The sequence below is a fragment of the Nomia melanderi genome, chromosome 2 (genome assembly GCF_051020985.1).
Source record: "Nomia melanderi isolate GNS246 chromosome 2, iyNomMela1, whole genome shotgun sequence".
Classification (NCBI taxonomy): Eukaryota; Metazoa; Arthropoda; class Insecta; order Hymenoptera; family Halictidae; genus Nomia; species Nomia melanderi.
Window position 1 is genome coordinate 713,793 of NC_135000.1, and position 18,407 is coordinate 732,199.

Genomic DNA, 18,407 nt, shown 5'->3' on the forward strand with positions numbered 1-18,407 from the left:
TTTTCCAGTTTCGTTAGTCTGTTTATTTGCGTAATAAATCTGCTCTTTTCTCTGCGTAATTGTTTAATTTGCGGTGTGATGTACTTGTCTGTAGAGTTGTGACTTTTCGAGGTTCGTGGAATTGAGGAGTCTATTGCGTTGTTTATGTTGGAATTTAGTTTGTCGATGAAGCAGTCGATTTCATCTATCGTTAAGTTCCTATTGTTTGGGATGGTTGGATTTTCTGTCTTTGTGAGGAAATTTCTGAACATTGGCCAGTCTGCCCTGTTGAAATTGTATCTATCTGGTGTTATCAGTTCCTCTATTTCTAGAGTTCTTATTGATGGTATGGAGATTTGTATTTTCACGGCTCTGTGGTCGCTATCGTATTCGAAGGAGTTTAATGATTGGTGGCTGGGTGTGTTATGAAATTTGATGCGGTTATCTGCCAGGCATAGGTCTATAAACGCTCCACTGTTTGGAAAGGACGGTACGGCTGTTTTATAAAGGGATATTCTGTATGTGATTTGGTTCTCTTGAATCCATTTGTTTAAAGATATACCTCTGCTATTGTCTATTGTGTTGTTCCAGGAGTGGTGTTTCGCGTTAAGGTCGCCTGCTAGTATGTAGTAATTATTTTGATTTTGTAATTGTAGGTGTTGGAAAAGCAATTTCAGTTCTGCCATGAATTCTTTCTTACAACTGCTAGTTGCATATCCCGCGATGACGAATAATTTAGTGTTATTTTGTAGTTTAATTTCTATGACGGTTGATTCGAAGCATGTACTAAGTGTGGCTCTATCTAGATGAATATGTTTGAATTTTAAGTTATTTTTTATTACGATGCCAGTTCCCCCAGCCTGTTTGGCATTCAATCTATCGTTACGGACAAAGTTGTAATCTTTAAATGCTATTCTATGTCTATGGTTGAGTTTGGTTTCGGATAGTAGTACAATGTCCGGGTTACGGTTATTGAGACAATCCAGGAGAGAGGCGCGTCTTTCATTTGTAATGATGGAGTTGACATTTATTTGAATTATGTTTAGATGTTTGAGTGAGAGTTTGTTGTGGCCGTGTGTTTGTATAGATGAGCGTGAGATAGCCATTAGAATTCTATTCCTAAAGATTCGGCTATAAAATTGATTCTATTGGTATTCAGCTCCACGCTTTCCGCAATGAGGGTTATTTGTTTGTTGATTGAAGTTGTTATGTGTTTTATTTCTTCTAGGAGTGTAGGGTTTTGGATCTGTTTGGTTACATGTGTATTGCTTGGAGCAACGTTTTCTGTTCGTGACTGTGAGCGTTTTCCGGAGAGCATGGAGCTGTATGAAACCTTTGGGTTGACTATTTTATTAACTAGTTGCCGTTTCCTTTCTTCTTCCTCTTTGAGGAGTTGCACTTTTGCCTGTATTTTCTGTTTCATTTCCATAAGCTTAGGACATCCTCTGTAGGAGGCGGGATGTCCGAAGCTTTTGCAATTGACGCAGTACGGCTTGTCTGTATCTGAGCTGGTACGCGAGCATTCTCCTGGGTTGTGAGGGACATTGCACTTCACACATCTGTATTCCATGTTGCAATTTACAGCTACGTGTCCGATTCTTTGGCATCTTTTGCACTGGACTCGGTCTTTTTTTATTATTTTCTCCCAATGTACTAAGGAGTGAAGAATAACTTTAATTTGTTTCAAATTGTCAATTTTGCTGTCTGGAGATAGCTGCACTATGTAGATGGGCAGTTTTCTACCTTCTGCTGCTGATTTTTTTGTTTCGAATTTTTTTACTGCTATGAAATTTAAATTTGGGATATTTTTTGATTGTAGCTCCCCAAGGACTATTTCTGGTTCGAAATCGCCCTCGAGGTCTTTCATTAATATAGAAATGTGTTTGGCGCTTTTTGGCGTGTATGTGAAGAATTGGATTTTACTATTTTTTAAAGCTTCGCATGATTTTTTGTAGTCGCTGACCGATTCCGTGTGCAAAAGATGCTTGTTTGCTGTAATTTTTTTTGTGAAAAAGTGGGGTGTTATTTTTGATATAATGTTAATTGTATTTTTGCACGATGTGTCCGTTATTGTTATGGGTGGGGGTCTGGTGTTCTTGGTTTGGGGTTCGGCGGAGGGGGTGTATTCGGCTGTTCTTACCCTTTTCGGTGGTTGGGGTGTCTCGATGGCCGGGTCTGCTTGGTGGGGGAAGGGGTTGGGTCCTTCTGCTGTGCTCCGCTGCTGGTTGTGGCGGGTCCTCTTCGGTGGGCCCACTTTTGTCCACTGGTCCTTCGTCTTGTTGACCTGGCTATTGTTTTCAGGTACTGGCGTCATGGGTTTTTCCTCGACATCTTCCTCGTTTTTGTCTGTTCGCCTCTGTTTCTGCGTTTCTGTATTTTCTAGGATTCTTGTATTTTTCGCTCTTTCCTCCTCGAGCTGTTTAGTCAGTTGCTGTACTGTCTTATTTAAGTTTTCTATTGTTTTTAGTAGTTGTTCGTGTTCTGTCTGCTGTTTCTGTACATTTTCAGTTTTTTTGTTTTCGTTGGTCGTTGCCTTCCTCGTAGGTGACATTGTTAAATGTATCCGTGAAATTGTTTTACGTGTAACTAGATTAGGTTTGGCTGCTGTGCTTTTTTTTCCTGATATTTTTGCAATTGTGTTGTTCAATTGCGCGATGCACTCATTGGGCGGTTTTCCTATTTTCACAATGTTCCAGATTTTGTTTATGTCTATACCATGTTGTTTATTGTCGGTCCCTACGGTGTCTTTTGCACTTTCCGTCACTGGCTTTAGGGGAATATCCCCTTGTGGTGTCGCTGTTTTATCAATCTTCACTTGTTCTACAATCTTTGACTTGGCTATGGTTTACACTTCACTTTCGCACTGGTGTACGCTTGCTTTCACAAGCGAGAAACTTGCACTCCACTTAGGCAGGTAGAAGGGTCGTTCGGGGCACGTCCTACTCCTACGAAGGTTGGTGAGCAACTGGGGGATACTGACCACTATACTACCGAGGAGTTTTCGAGTGATGGAAAATATATGTGGATTATTTAATGTTTACAATTGTTTCTGTGGTTGATATGAATGGCAAACGTTTCATAAGGTCACAACCACCAATATCTGATGTTCTGTCTGTGTTTGTCTCTTTTATCTACATTAGATAAGTTATAGTTGTAACGCATGTCTGGGTCATTGAATCTGATATTCTTGTCATATGTGATATGTTTGTCAAAAGTTCTTCTGTGTACATGGTAAATTATTGGCACATTTTCTGAATTTTGTATGTATCCTTCACTATCGAGATAGATGAAGGACTCTGGTGGGGTATATCCTGTTACCATGGTTTTTCTGAAGTATAGAGGGTTTGGAAAAGTGGAGCAGTGAATGAGACTATTGGTTGTAACATTATGAACGTTAGCCCAATGATTTCTGATTAGCTTTAAAATAAATAGGTCTATTCTGATGATGTTGGCTTCTTCGTATAGTCTGTGGTTCTTGACGAGCTTAGTAAAGTTGGACTCTGGTGTCCGGTATCTGCTGAGGCAGGCTCTCAGGCATTTCCTCTCGAAGACTCGTAGTTGTTCCATGGTTCCAGCGCTGATGTTGTACCAGATGGGACAGCCGTAGGTCAGGATCGGTCGTATAAGAAGCTTGTAACAAAGAATTTTGACGCGCTTATCAAGATCTTTCGAATAGAAAAGTCGTTTATTGGATAAGAATGCTTTCTGTGCTTTTTCTATTTGTAAACTAACATGCAAATTATAGTTAAGTTTAAAGTCTATATGTATGCCTAAGTAGCGAACAATGTTTTTGTGGGGTATTCTACAATTTGGATCTAACCTGTCATGAATGTGGAATTTATTAGAGTGTCTACGTGTATCAAAATTGGCATCTGATATTGTTGAAATATATGGTCTAAACAGTATTGTTTCACATTTATTGAGGTTTAACTTTAATTTCCATGTATGGAGGAAATCTTGTACTTTATTGAAAGTTTCCTGAAGGGTTTTTTGAATTTTGGATACTTTGTTGTCTCTAGTGTAAATTACTAAATCATCTGCAAAAGCTATTGCCATTTTATCATTGTCGATATTTAGGCTATACATTTGTAAGAGGTCGCTTATAAATATGTTAAACAAGACGGGAGAATTCACTGTGCCCTGTTGTAGGCCATTGTCGATTTTAAAAGCTCTACTGGAACAGAATTGTCCATTTACTACAAAGAATTTTTTATCATGTAACATGTTCCAAACGGTTTTAACTAAATGGATAGGAAATTCTTTCTTTAATAGTTTAAAGAAGAGTCCATCCAGCCAAACAGTATCAAAAGCTTTTTCTAAATCTATGAGTACTGCTCCGATGCAGTCTGCTGCATTTCGTGCCCAGCAAATGTCTGAGGTAAATTTTGTAATTGCATGTATTGTGGAGTGTCTATGTCGAAAACCAAATTGAAATTCTGGGATTATTTCTCTGGAATTGCTAAAGCTAACAATGGCATCATTTATTGTTGTTTCGAAGACCTTGCTAATGTTTGGGAGGAGACTTATTGGACGATAGCTATTGGGATCACTACCATCCTTGCCTTTCTTTTTGATGGTTATTAATTTGGCAGTCTTCCAGGTTGTGGGAAAGTATGAGGAGTTTAAACAGTTGTTAAAAAGTATACTGTAATGGAAGATGTATCGTCTGGGAAGATGTTTCAATGCTATGTTTGGTATATTGTCAAAGCTGGATGACTTTTTACTGTTGAGGTTTTTAAATGTTTCCACTAGTTTGGGGAAGGTGGTGAAGTAATTGGGGGGAATAGAGGATTCGTCTGGATGGTCTGCAGTGTTGGTGGGTGTGAAACTACATACTGTTATGTTGTTTTGTCTGTCTTGTAGTATGTCTGATTGTAGTGCATTTACTTTCTTTTGTATTATATTTGTTAGTTGGGGTTTACCCATGTGGAGGTTCTGTGTGTGTACGGATTCAAAGTGTGCACCTAGGATGTTTAACTTATTTTGGGTGTCGGAAATTAATATAGAGTTTGAGTTTGATTTGTTGTCTCTAGTAAGTTGGTCAAGATTGAGATCTGCTTTTTCGATGAGAATGGAATTAGAAATAGGGATTCGGAGTGTCTCAATGTCGTTGCTGTCTTTGGGACGGAATATGCTATTTATGGAGGGAAACAGTTCATTGTGTTTGTGGATAGAAATTTTGTTAATACGGTTTCTCCAGTGGTTACTGATGGATTCTTGAAAAGCTTTCTTGATCTCGTATCGAATTGTTTTTAGGTTTTTCTTTAGGGTTGTTATTATGGGATTGTGAGAGGTGGTGTAATGTCGGAGATTAGTATATCTGTTGAGTTGTGTTATTAAGTGACTTTTCTGTTTTCTAAGGTGTTTTATTTTTGTAGTTATATATTTGTCTGTAGAGTTTAAATTGTTGTCTATCTGTGGGACTGCAAAATCAATTGCTTTCAGAATGTTTATGTTTAGAACTTGTATGAATTTGTCTATCTCATTTATTGTGAGATTTCTGTCATTGGGTATGTCAGTGTCATCGTTTTCAGTCAGGAATGTTTTGTATTTTGACCAGTCAGCTTTGTGAAAGTTGTACTTTATGTTTTGAGTTGTTTCCTCAAACGTAAAATGTTCTGTGGATGGGATGGATATTTTCATGATAGTGGCCCTATGGTCACTATCATATTCGAATGATTGTAGGAGATTAGGAGAAGGTGTGTTGTGGAATTGGATTCTGTTATCCGCCAAGCAGAGGTCGATGAATGCCCCACTTTTTGGATATGAAGGGATTGTCGTACTATATAAGGAGATCCTGAAGGTGATTTGATTTTCGAGGAGCCACTTGTTTAGTGAAACTCCCCGAGCATTATTGATAGTGTTACCCCATGTAGAGTGTTTAGCATTTAGGTCTCCGGCCAACAAATAATAATTGCCTGGCTTGTGTAATTCCAGAGATTCAAAGAGGGTTTTAAATTCCATCATAAATTCTTTTTTACAGCTACTGGTTGCATAACCCGCTATCAAATAAAGTTTATTGTTATTCTGAAATTTAATTTCTATTGCCGTTGATTCAAAACAAGTACTGTTTTTGATAATATTTAGTTGGATATTTTTGAATTTGATATCTTTGCGAATTAATATCCCGGTACCTCCCGCTTGTTTGGAATTTAGTCTATCGCGTCTGATAAAGTTATAATCTTTAAAGCTTATTTTATGTACCGGATTTAGCTTTGTTTCACAAAGCAAAGCTACATCCGGTTTGTATTTGTTTAAACAATCCAGGAGGGTGACTCTTCTTTCATTCGTTATAATCGAATTTACGTTAATTTGAATTATATTGATATGTTGCAATATCAATTGTTTAACTATGTTTTCTCGCGGATTGAGCGTCATTGTTTATATGTCAATTTCGAGCGCTTCTGCTATTATATTTATTTTATTCGCGTTAGCTGTAATGTTCTCCGTTAGCGTGGCTAGTTGGGAACTGATGGTGGCCGTTATAATTTTTTGAATTTCCTCTAGAAGAGATGGCTGTGATGTTTGCGTTACATTTACTTTGGGTTGAGTGTTATTTGTTTGTTGTGGTACTGCAATATTGGTTTTTTTATTTGTTACTATTGAACTATATGAGATGGTTGGTTTGACTATATTCTGATATGATTTAGCCTTTTTTTCGTTCTCTAGTTTTAATTGTAATGTACGTTCCTGTATTTTTTGTTTTATTTCTTTTAATTTTGGACATCCGCGGTACGAAGCAGGGTGACCGAATTGCTTGCAATTGACACAATAGGGTTTAGCATCATCTGATTCTGAACGTGCGTCTACGTTTGATCGCGGGCATTCTCCTGGGTTGTGCGGTGTGTTGCACTTAACGCACCTGTAATTTAGGTTGCAGTTTAGTGCAACGTGTCCTATACGTTGACACCTCTTACATTGGATCCTATCTTTTTTTATTAATTTTTCCCAAGTTACCAGAGAATGGAGCACGGTTTTTATGCTTTTTAAGTTATTTACTAAACTATTTTGGGATATTTGTACAATGTATATTGGTAAGTTTTTACCCTCTTTTAGCGAACGTTGCGTAGTAAATTTTTTAACGTTGTTAAATGTTACGTTTTCAATGTTCTTACTTTTTAATTCATTTAAGACCGTTTCAGGGTCGTAGTCCCCCTCTAGGTTTTTTAATAAAATCGTAATTGACTTTTCGCTTTTCGGTGTATATGTGAAGAAAGCTGTGTTATTTGCTTTTAATGTGTTGCATGCTGTTTTAAATGTGTCGATATTATCCATGTGCAAGAGGTATTTCGTACTATTCACTTTTTTAATATAAAAATCTTTTGTTATTTTACTAATTAATTGTATTACCGTTTTACTCGGTGTATCGTATATTATTATGGGAGGAGGTTTTTGGGTTTTTGAAGGTTCGGAAACAGTTACCTCGTTTCCGAAAGCTGGTTTTGCTTTCTTTGTTATTGGTCCACTTGATGCGTCCTGTTCTGGAGGTGGTTTTGCTTCGGTCTTGGTGGCGAAGCTACTCTTTTTGACGGGGGGTGCGGACGGTCCTGCAGGTAGGCCGCTTTTCCTTTTTCCTGTCGCAACGGTACTCCAATGTCCCACGCCGCTATTTTCTTCGGCTTGGAAAATTCCACTCGGCCCTTCTGGTTCAGTTGGGGGGTTCGATGTACTTAAAGTACTCGGTGCAGGTATGTTTCCTCCCCTACTTTGTCCTTTTTCTTGTTCCGCAGCTATTTTTCGGTTTCGTTCTTCTTCCAGTTGCTTCGTCAGGTTTTCTATTGTTTTATTTAGGTTTGCTATCATTTTGATTAATTCATCATATGATGGTTTTCCTTCTACTGCTGTTTTCTGGGTCGGTGTTGTCTTTGTCTTGGCCATCTTTATCGTTGGATTAGATGCTTCTATGTATTTTTTTCTTTGGTTTAGGATTGGAGCTGGATTCAGCCTTTTCACATTAGCGTTGATGTGTAATTTATTGACTTGCGCTAGAAGCGCTGAATTTTTACTTGATAATAAATCTTTTTGTTTGATTATTTTTGCTATATCTTTCACATTGACTTTTTCGTTTCTCGAGCGCTCGTGACATGGGGGTTCAGCCCCTTGTGTATTGTTTTCACTGTCTATTGTCTTTTAAGTATTTCACTTTCAACTATTTTATTATAGATATTTGATGAATTTTGTAGTTGATTTAAATAAAATAACTCCTGGCACTTTCACTTTCTGACTGCACTGTGTAGACTTTGAGTAATGCGTACGCGCAATAGATCGCACTCAGGTATACCGGAGCGGTAGCTGAGGGCACGTCCGTCTTCCACAAGGGTTGGCGAACGAATGGGATACTGACCACTATACTACCGAGGAATTTTCACTTTTCATAAGTTATAGCCACCAGTATCTATTAATATTATGCCTATGTTTGTCTTTTTTATCTATATTGGATAGTTTGTAATTATAACGCATGTCAGGGTCGTCGAATCTAATGTTCTTATTGTATGTGATGTGTTTGTCGAAAGTTCTTCTGTGTGCATGGTAGATGATTGGTACGTTATCTGAGTTTTGGATATAGCCTTCACTGTCAAGGTAAATGAAGGACTCTGGTGGGGTGTATCCTGTTTTCATGGCTTTCTTGAAATATAAGATATTAGGTAGTGTGGAGCAGCGAATGAGGCCATTGGTTGTGATTTTGTGAACGTTGGCCCAATGGTTTCTAATTAGTTAAATGAATAGGTCGATTCTAATCAGGTTTGCTTCTTCATATAATTTGTAGTTTTTGATGAGTTTGGTGTAGTTTGACTCCGGTGTCCGGTATCTGCTGAGGCAGGCTCTCAGGCATTTCCTCTCGAAGACTCGCAGTTGTTCCATGGTTCCAGCGCTGATGTTGAACCAGATGGGGCAGCCGTAGGTCAGGATCGGTCGTATAAGAAGCTTGTAACAAAGAATTTTGACGCGCTTATCAAGGTCTTTTGAATAGAAAAGTCGTTTATGAGATAGGAATGCTTTTTGTGCTTTTTCTATTTGTAAACTAACATGCAAATTATAATTAAGTTTAAAGTCTATATGTATGCCTAAGTAGCGAACAATGTTTTTATGTGGAATTTTAGAATTTGGATTTAACCTGTCGTGGATATGAAATTTGCCAGCATGTTTACGTGTATCGTAATTGGCATCTGATATGATTGATATATATGGTCTGAACAAGATTGTTTCACATTTATTAATGTTTAGTTTTAATTTCCATGTATGGAGGTAGTCCTGAACTTTATTGAAAGTTTCTTGTAGGGTTGACTGGATTTTTGATACTTTATTATCTCTAGCATAGATTAATAAGTCATCTGCAAAAGCTATTGCCATTCTGTTATTGTCGCTATTTAGGCTATACATTTGTAAAAGGTCGCTTATAAATATGTTGAACAAGACAGGAGAGTTAACTGTGCCTTGTTGTAGGCCATTGTCGATTCTAAAAGATCTGCTGGAACTGACTTGTCCATTTACTACAAAGAATTTTTTATCATGCAACATGTTCCAAATGATTTTAATTAAATGAATAGGAAATTCTTTCTTTAATAGTTTAAAGAAGAGTCCATCCAACCAAACAGTATCAAAAGCTTTTTCTAAGTCTATGAGGACTGCACCAATGCAGTCTCCTGCATTTCGTGCCCAGCAAATGTCTGAGGTGAACTTTGTAATCGCATGTATTGTGGAGTGCCTGTGGCGAAAACCAAATTGAAATTCTGGGATTATTTCTCTGGAATTGCTAAAGCTAACAATGGCATCATTTATTGTTGTTTCGAAGACCTTGCTAATGTTTGGAAGAAGACTTATTGGGCGGTAGCTATTGGGATCACTACCATCCTTGCCTTTCTTTTTAATAGTTATTAGTTTGGCAGTCTTCCAGGTTGTGGGGAAATAATAGGAATTTAGACAGTTGTTGAAAATTATGCTATAATTGTAAACATATTGTCTAGGGAGATATTTCAAAGCTATATTTGGGATTCCATCAAAACTGGATGATTTTTTATTATTTAAGTTTTTAAATGTATTTACTAGTTTGATGGAGCTAGTGAAATAATTGGGGGGAATGGAGGATTCGTCTGGGTGGTCTGCCGTGTTATTGGGTGAGAATTTACATACTGTTACGTTGTTTTGTCTGTCTTGTAGTATGTCTGTCTGCAGTGCGTTTACTTTCTGTTGTATTATATTTGTCAGTTGGCGTTTACCCATGTGGAGGTTCTGAGTGTGTACGGATTCAAAGTGTGCGCCAAGAATGTTTAATTTGTCTTGGGTGTTGGTTATGATAGTAGAATTTGAGCTATTATCTTTCGTTAGCTGGTTGACATTGAGATCTGCTTTTTCGATAAGAATGGAGTTAGAAGTATGTATTCTGAGTGTTTCAATGTTGTTACTATCTTTAGGGCGAAATATACTATTAATGGCAGGAAAGAGTTCATTGTGTTTGTGTATGGAGATTTTATTGATGCGGTTCCTCCAGTGGTTACTGACGGATTCTTGAAAAGCTTTCTTGATCTCGTGTCTGATGGTCTTTAGGTTTTTCTTTAGTGTTTCTATTGTATGATCGTATGCTGTGATATAGTTACGTAGGTTTGTAAGTCTGTTGAGACGGGTTATGAGGCGACTTTTCTGTTTTCTGAGATGCTTAATTTCTGGAGTTATGTATTTGTCCGTGGAGTTGAAATTGTGGTCAATTAATGGGACCGCAAAGTCGATTGCGTTCAGTATATTTGTGTTTAGCATGTCAATGTATTTGTCTATTTCGTCCGTTGAGAGGTTTCTGTCATTGGGTATGTTAGTGTTGCCTGTTTCAGTTAGGAATGTTTGATACTTTGTCCAGTCGGCTTTGTGGAAATTGTATTTTATGTTTGGAGTTGTTTCGTCAAGTATAAAGTGTTCGTTGGATGGGATCGATATTTTCATACTAGTGGCTCTATGATCGCTATCATATTCAAAAGAGTGTAGGAGGTTAGGTGCAGGTATATCGATGAATTGGATTCTGTTGTCTGCCAAGCAGAGGTCAATAAACGCTCCGCTTTTTGGAAATGAAGGCACTGTTGTGCTGTATAGAGAAGTCCTATAAGTGATTTGGTTTTCGAGGAACCACTTGTTTAGTGAAACTCCTCGGGCGTTGTTAATGGTGTTACCCCATGCATGATGTTTAGCATTTAGGTCTCCGGCCAACAAGTAATAGTTGCCTGGCTTGTGCAGTTCCAGTGATTCAAAGAGTGCTTTAAATTCCATCATGAATTCTTTTTTGCAGCTACTAGTTGCGTAACCCGCAACAGTTACCTCGTTTCCGAATGCACGTTTCGTCTTTGTAATTGCGGGTCCTCGGGATGCGTCCTGTGTTGGGGTTGGTTTTCCTTCCTTCTTGGGTAGTACGCTGGTTTTCTTGATCGGGGGTGCGATGGTTGGAAGCGTTGGGCCACTCTTTCTTTTGCCTGTTGAGACGAGGGACCATTGTTCTCCAACGTTGGTTCCGTTATCTGGGGTTTCTCTAATCTCCTCCATTGGTTCCGCTACGGTCGCAGGTAGTTCCTCTCGTCGGTTTTGTGGATTTTCCTTTTCCACGGGCTTCTTGCGCTGTTTTTCATGTTCTAACTGCTTTGTTAGATTTTCAATAGTTTTATTTAAGTTATTTATTAATTTTATCAGTTCCTCATATGAGGGCTTCTCCTCTGTTGTTTTTCCAGATGAGGTGGATGGTCCCTTTCCTTGCACGATTTTCATATTTTGTTTCATTTTTTCCGTGGATATTTTTTTTCTGTTTAGATTAGGCGATGGTTCCAATCTTTTTATTTGCCCTTTGGACTTGAATGTTTTATTCACTTGCGCTAGTAGCGCAGTTTCTTTGTTTGCTAATAGATCCTTTTTTTTCACTATTTTGATAATGTCACTCACTTTCGCTGTTACATTTCTTGCTGTTTCTTCTCTTTGGGGTTTAGCCCCCGGTGTATATTCTTCTGCGTCTATTGTAGTTTATTAAAAATCACTGGCGCTAATTCTGATATTTTAATAATAGTAATCACTACTGTTTTTACTAGCAAACTGTAAAATGTGGCAGTGAACAGAATGTGTATGTATACTGGAGAGCACTCAGGTACACTTGCGGAGCAGTCGCTGAGGGCACGTCCGTCTTCCACGAGGGTTGGCGAACGAATGGGATACTGACCACTATACTACCGAGGACCTGACAACTATAAATTTTTCCTTATTTGTACACACATGCAAGTGATATTGTTTGCGGTTTACATAGCTTTTGGGGAGTCATGCTTACCTAAGAAGGGTTGTGGTAGGGGGGTGTTTTCTTCTTTATTTATACAAGTCTTTACAGAGGTTGGACACATTTTGGATACGAAATCGTATACTGACGTCCGGGAGGGGAGTGATTTTTTCTTTTTTTGTAGATACACTTTAATTCTTAAGTACTAGTTCTTACGTTAGTGGTGGTTATGGCATGATAGGGGGTGGTATTCATTTATTTATACATATATTTTGCTTAAATATACTGCGGTGTTACGTATTTGTTACAATTGAATTAGTGTCGCAGCCACCAATACAATTTAGTGTTACTGCGATGCGTGTCTTTCTTATCTATTGTAGATAATTTGCAATTGCTTTTGGTGTTTGAATGTTCAGGGCTTGCGTGTATGCTGTATACAATTGTTTTGTCATTTGCTTTTCTATTACATTGATAAATAAGTGGTACATTGTCTTTGTTTTGTACGTATCCTTCGCTGTCTAGGTAGATAAAGGTCTCGGGTGGCGTGTAGCCTGTGTGGCGCGCCTTTTCAAAATATTGTGGGTTAGGATAAACGCAACTATTTTTTAAGCTATTGCCTCTAACATTTCTAATGTTTGCCCAGTGGTTTCGAATGAGTTTAAGGATGAACAAATCTATTCGGGTTATTCCCGCATATTCGTATAATTTGTGATTGCTGATTAATTTCGTGTAGTTCGATTCCGGGGACCTGTATTTACTTAGGCAGGCTCTGAGGCATTTTCTTTCGAAGATGCGCAATTTTTCCATTGTATTAGAAGGAATGTTAAACCATATGGGACAACCATATGTTATTATCGGCCTAATTAGTGATTTATAACAGATAATTTTGGTTTGTGTATTTAGCATCTTCGAGTAGAACAATCGCTTGTGGCTAGCGAATGCTTTTTGTGCTTTGTCGATCTGTGTTTCAATATGCTTTATAAAATTTAATCTATAATCTAGATGTACACCCAAGTAACGTACCACCGTCTTGTTTTTAATTTTCCTCTGTGGATTGTATTCGCTGTACACATTGAAATGTTTCGAGTGTATGCGAACGTCGTTATTTGCGTTTGAGATGGTTGAAATATATGGCCGAAAGAGAATCGTTTCACATTTATCTGTATTAATTCTGAGTTTCCACGTGTGAAAATAGTCTTGGATTTTGTTAAATATTTCTTGAAGTTGAACTTTTAGCTTGGAGGGTCTGCTGTCTTTTGCGTATATTAAAAGGTCGTCGGCGAAGGCTATTGCAGATTTCGAGTGGTCGTTATTTAGGCCGTACATGTGGAGCAGATCGCTTATGTAAATGCTAAATAGGATGGGGGAATTGACCGTTCCTTGTTGCAGTCCATTTCTTATTGCAAAGGTTTTCTTGGACATACTTTGGTTGTTCGCGACAATGAATTTCTTATCGTGTACCATATTCCAGATTATTTTGATTAGGTGTGGCGGGAAACCCTTCTTTGTTAATTTAAAGAAGAGGCCTTCCAGCCACACCGTGTCAAACGCTTTCTCTAGATCTATGAAGAGCGCACCTACGCATTCGTCTGCGTTTCTCGCCCAGCAGATATCTGAGGTGAATTTCGTTAGCGCGTGTACTGTAGAGTGTTGGTATCTGAATCCGAATTGTGTGTCTGGGATTATGTTATTCGCTTCGCAGAATTTGCAGATGGCATTATTGATTACCGTTTCGAAGACCTTACTTATGTTCGCGAGAAGGCTTATTGGGCGATAGTCTTCTGGATTGTGTCCGTCTTTACCTTTTTTCTTAATTGTTATGAGTTTAGCTACTTTCCAGACGGTGGGGAAGTAGGTCAGGTTTAAACAGTTGTTAAATATTATCGTGTAGTAATCTATGTACTGAAGAGGTAAGTTTTTTAATGCTATGTTGGGAATATTGTCAAAGCTGGAGGATTTTTTGTTGTTGAGTTTTTTGAAGGTTGTTTGAAGTTTTGCGATTGAAGTGAAGTAATCGGGGGGTGTGTGATTTTCGTCTGGGTTATCTGACGTGTTGGTGTCATTGAATGTGCATACTGTTCTACTGGTGCGTCTGTCTTCTAGTATTTCTTGTTTGAGAGCGTGCGTTTTTTGTTTGATTATGTTTGTCAGTTGTTCTTTATCCATGAGGAGGTTTCTCGTGTGCATTTGTTCGAAATGGGAACCCAGGATGAGTAATTTTTGTTCGGTGTCTGTAATGAGCGAGTTGTTAGATGAATCTGTCTGTATTGAGTCGGGGGGTATGTTCGCTTCCATAAGTAAGTGTGCGTTCTGCGGTGGAATTTTTAAAACTTCGATATTGTTCTGTTGCTTAGGACGGAATATGCTATTTATCACGGGGAAAAACTTTGAGGAGTGGTGCGGGGTTATGCTGCTGATTTTGCTTTTCCAAAGGTTATTAGCTGAATCATGAAACGCTTTTTTGATCTCATGCCTGACAGTTTTGAGAGCATCCTTGTACAGTGATATTAACGTGTCATTTGCGGATGTGTAGTTTTCCAGTTTCTTTAGTCTGTTTATTTGCGTAATAAATCTGCTCTTTTCTCTGCGTAATTGTTTAATTTGCGGTGTGATGTACTTGTCTGTAGAGTTGTGACTTTTCGAGGTTCGTGGAATTGAGAGGTCTATTGCGTTGTTTATGTTGGAGTTTAGTTTGTCGATGAAGCAGTCGATTTCATCTATCGTTAAGTTCCTATTGTTTGGGATGGTTGGATTTTCTGTCTCTGTGAGGAAATTTCTGAACATTGGCCAGTCTGCCCTGTTAAAATTGTATCTATCTGGTGTTATCAGTTCCTCTATTTCTAGAGTTCTTATTGATGGTATGGAGATTTGTATTTTCACGGCTCTGTGGTCGCTATCGTATTCGAAGGAGTTTAATGATTGGTGGCTGGGTGTGTTATGAAATTTGATGCGGTTATCTGCCAGGCATAGGTCTATAAACGCTCCACTGCTTGGAAAGGACGGTACGGCTGTTTTATAAAGGGATATTCTGTATGTGATTTGGTTCTCTTGAATCCATTTGTTTAAAGATATACCTCTGCTATTGTCTATTGTGTTACTCCAAGAGTGGTGTTTCGCGTTAAGGTCGCCTGCTAGTATGTAGTAATTATTTTGATTTTGTAATTGTAGGTGTTGGAAAAGCAATTTCAGTTCTGCCATGAATTCTTTCTTACAACTGCTAGTTGCATATCCCGCGATGACGAATAATTTAGAGTTATTTTGTAGTTTAATTTCTATGACGGTTGATTCGAAGCATGTACTAAACGTGGCTCTATCTAGATGAATATGTTTGAATTTTAATTTATTTTTTATTACGATGCCAGTTCCCCCAGCCTGTTTGGCATTCAATCTATCGTTACGGACAAAGTTGTAATCTTTAAATGCTATTTTATGTCTATGGTTGAGTTTGGTTTCGGATAGTAGTACAATGTCCGGGTTACGGTTATTGAGACAATCCAGGAGAGAGGCGCGTCTTTCATTTGTAATGATGGAATTAACATTTATTTGAATTATGTTTAGATGTTTGAGTGAGAGTTTGTTGTGGCCGTGTGTTTGTATAGATGAGCGTGAGATAGCCATTAGAATTCTATTCCTAAAGATTCGGCTATAAAATTGATTCTATTGGTATTCAGCTCCACGCTTTCCGCAATGAGTGTTATTTGTTTGTTGATTGAAGTTGTTATGTGTTTTATTTCTTCTAGGAGTGTGGGGTGTTGTGGGTTGTTGACAGGGTTTTGGATCTGTTTGGTTACATGTGTATTGCTTGGAGCAACGTTTTCTGTTTGTGACTGTGAGCGTTTTCCGGAGAGCATGGAGCTGTATGAAACGTTTGGGTTGACTATTTTATTAACTAGTTGCCGTTTCCTTTCTTCTTCCTCTTTGAGGAGTTGCACTTTTGCCTGTATTTTCTGTTTCATTTCCATAAGCTTAGGACATCCTCTGTAGGAGGCGGGATGTCCGAAGCTTTTGCAATTGACGCAGTACGGCTTGTCTGTATCTGAGCTGGTACGCGAGCATTCTCCTGGGTTGTGAGGGACATTGCACTTCACACATCTGTATTCCATGTTGCAATTTACAGCTACGTGTCCGATTCTTTGGCATCTTTTGCACTGGACTCGGTCTTTTTTTATTATTTTCTCCCAATGTACTAAGGAGTGAAGAATAACTTTAATTTGTTTCAAATTGTCAATTTTCCTGTCTGGAGATAGCTGCACTATGTAGATGGGCAGTTTTCTACCTTCTGCTGCTGATTTTTTTGTTTCGAATTTTTTTACTGCTATGAAATTTAAATTTGGGATATTTTTTGATTGTAGCTCCCCAAGGACTATTTCTGGTTCGAAATAGCCCTCGAGGTCTTTCATTAATATAGAAATGTGTTTGGCGCTTTTTGGCGTGTATGTGAAGAATTGGATTTTACTATTTTTTAAAGCTTCGCATGATTTTTTGTAGTCGCTGACCGATTCCGTGTGCAAAAGATGCTTGTTTGCTGTAATTTTTTTTGTGAAAAAGTGAGGTGTTATTTTTGATATAATGTTAATTGTATTTTTGCACGATGTGTCCGTTATTGTTATGGGTGGGGGTCTGATGTTCTTGGTTTGGGGTTCGGCGGAGGGGGTGTATTCGGCTGTTCTTACCCTTTTCGGTGGTTGGGGTGTCTCGATGGCCGGGTCTGCTTGGTGGGAGAAGGGGTTGGGTCCCTCTGCTGTGCTCCGCTGCTGGTTGTGGCGGGTCCTCTTCGGTGGGCCCACTTTTGTCCACTGGTCCTTCGTCTTGTTGACCTGGCTATTGTTTTCAGGTACTGGCGTCATGGGTTTTTCCTCGACATCTTCCTCGTTTTTGTCTGTTCGCCTCTGTTTCTGCGTTTCTGTATTTTCTAGGATTCTTGTATTTTTCGCTCTTTCCTCCTCGAGCTGTTTAGTCAGTTGCTGTACTGTCTTATTTAAGTTTTCTATTGTTTTTAGTAGTTGTTCGTGTTCTGTCTGCTGTTTCTGTACATTTTCAGTTTTTTTGTTTTCGTTGGTCGTTGCCTTCCTCGTAGGTGACATTGTTAAATGTATCCGTGAAATTGTTTTACGTGTAACTAGATTAGGTTTGGCTGCTGTGCTTTTTTTTCCTGATATTTTTGCAATTGTGTTGTTCAATTGCGCGATGCACTCATTGGGCGGTTTTCCTATTTTCACAATGTTCCAGATTTTGTTTATGTCTATACCATGTTGTTTATTGTCGGTCCCTACGGTGTCTTTTGCACTTTCCGTCACTGGCTTTAGGGGAATATCCCCTTGTGGTGTTGCTGTTTTATCAATCTTCACTTGTTCTACAATCTTTGACTTGGCTATGGTTTACACTTCACTTTCGCGCTGGTGTACGCTTGCTTTCACAAGCGAGAAACTTGCACTCCACTTAGGCAGGTAGAAGGGTCGTTCGGGGCACGTCCTACTCCTACGAAGGTTGGTGAGCAACTGGGATACTGACCACTATACTACCGAGGAATTTTCACTTTTCATAAGTTATAGCCACCAGTATCTATTAATATTATGCCTATGTTTGTCCTTTTTATCTATATTGGATAGTTTGTAATTATAACGCATGTCAGGGTCGTCGAATCTAATGTTCTTATTGTATGTGATGTGTTTGTCGATAGTTCTTCTGTGTGCATGGTAGATGATTGGTACATTATCTGAGTTTTGGATATAGCCTTCACTGTCAAGGTAAACGTGTCCTATTCGCTGGCATCTCTTGCATTGGATCCTGTCCTTTTTAATTAGTTTTTCTCAACTTACTAGGGAATGTAGCACGGTTTTTATATTTTTTAAATTATTTATTTCACTGTTATGTGATAGTTGTACAATGTAAATAGGCAAATTTTTCCCTTATTTTACTGACCTGAGGGTCGTGAATTTTTTAACATTTATAAATTCTATGTTCTCAATGTTTTTATTTTTCAGTTCGTTTAAAACTGTTTCGGAGTCGAAATCCCCTTCTAAATTTTTTAATAAAATTGTAATTGATTTCTCGGTTTTTGGTGTGTAGGTGAAATATTCAATGTTGTTTAATTTTAACGTATGGCATGCTGATTTGAACGTGTTAACGTTGTCCATATGCAAAAGATGCTTTGCGTTGTTTATTTTTTTTTATATAAAAGTCCTTTGTTATT

At 38.3% G+C, this 18,407-nt stretch overlaps 1 protein-coding gene across 1 annotated transcript; it reads right to left on the minus strand.

Moving 5' to 3' along the window:
- Window positions 1–2,976: 2,976 nt before the first annotated feature.
- Window positions 2,977–8,788, minus strand: LOC143176940 (uncharacterized). Its single transcript, XM_076374601.1, has 2 exons — window positions 7,402–8,788; window positions 2,977–3,609 (listed from the first exon to the last, which is right to left on the minus strand). The coding sequence occupies exons 1-2, from the start codon at window positions 7,855–7,857 to the stop codon at window positions 3,064–3,066; spliced, it is 1,002 nt and encodes a 333-aa protein (XP_076230716.1). The 5' UTR covers window positions 7,858–8,788; the 3' UTR covers window positions 2,977–3,063.
- Between the last annotated feature and the right edge of the window lie 9,619 nt (window positions 8,789–18,407).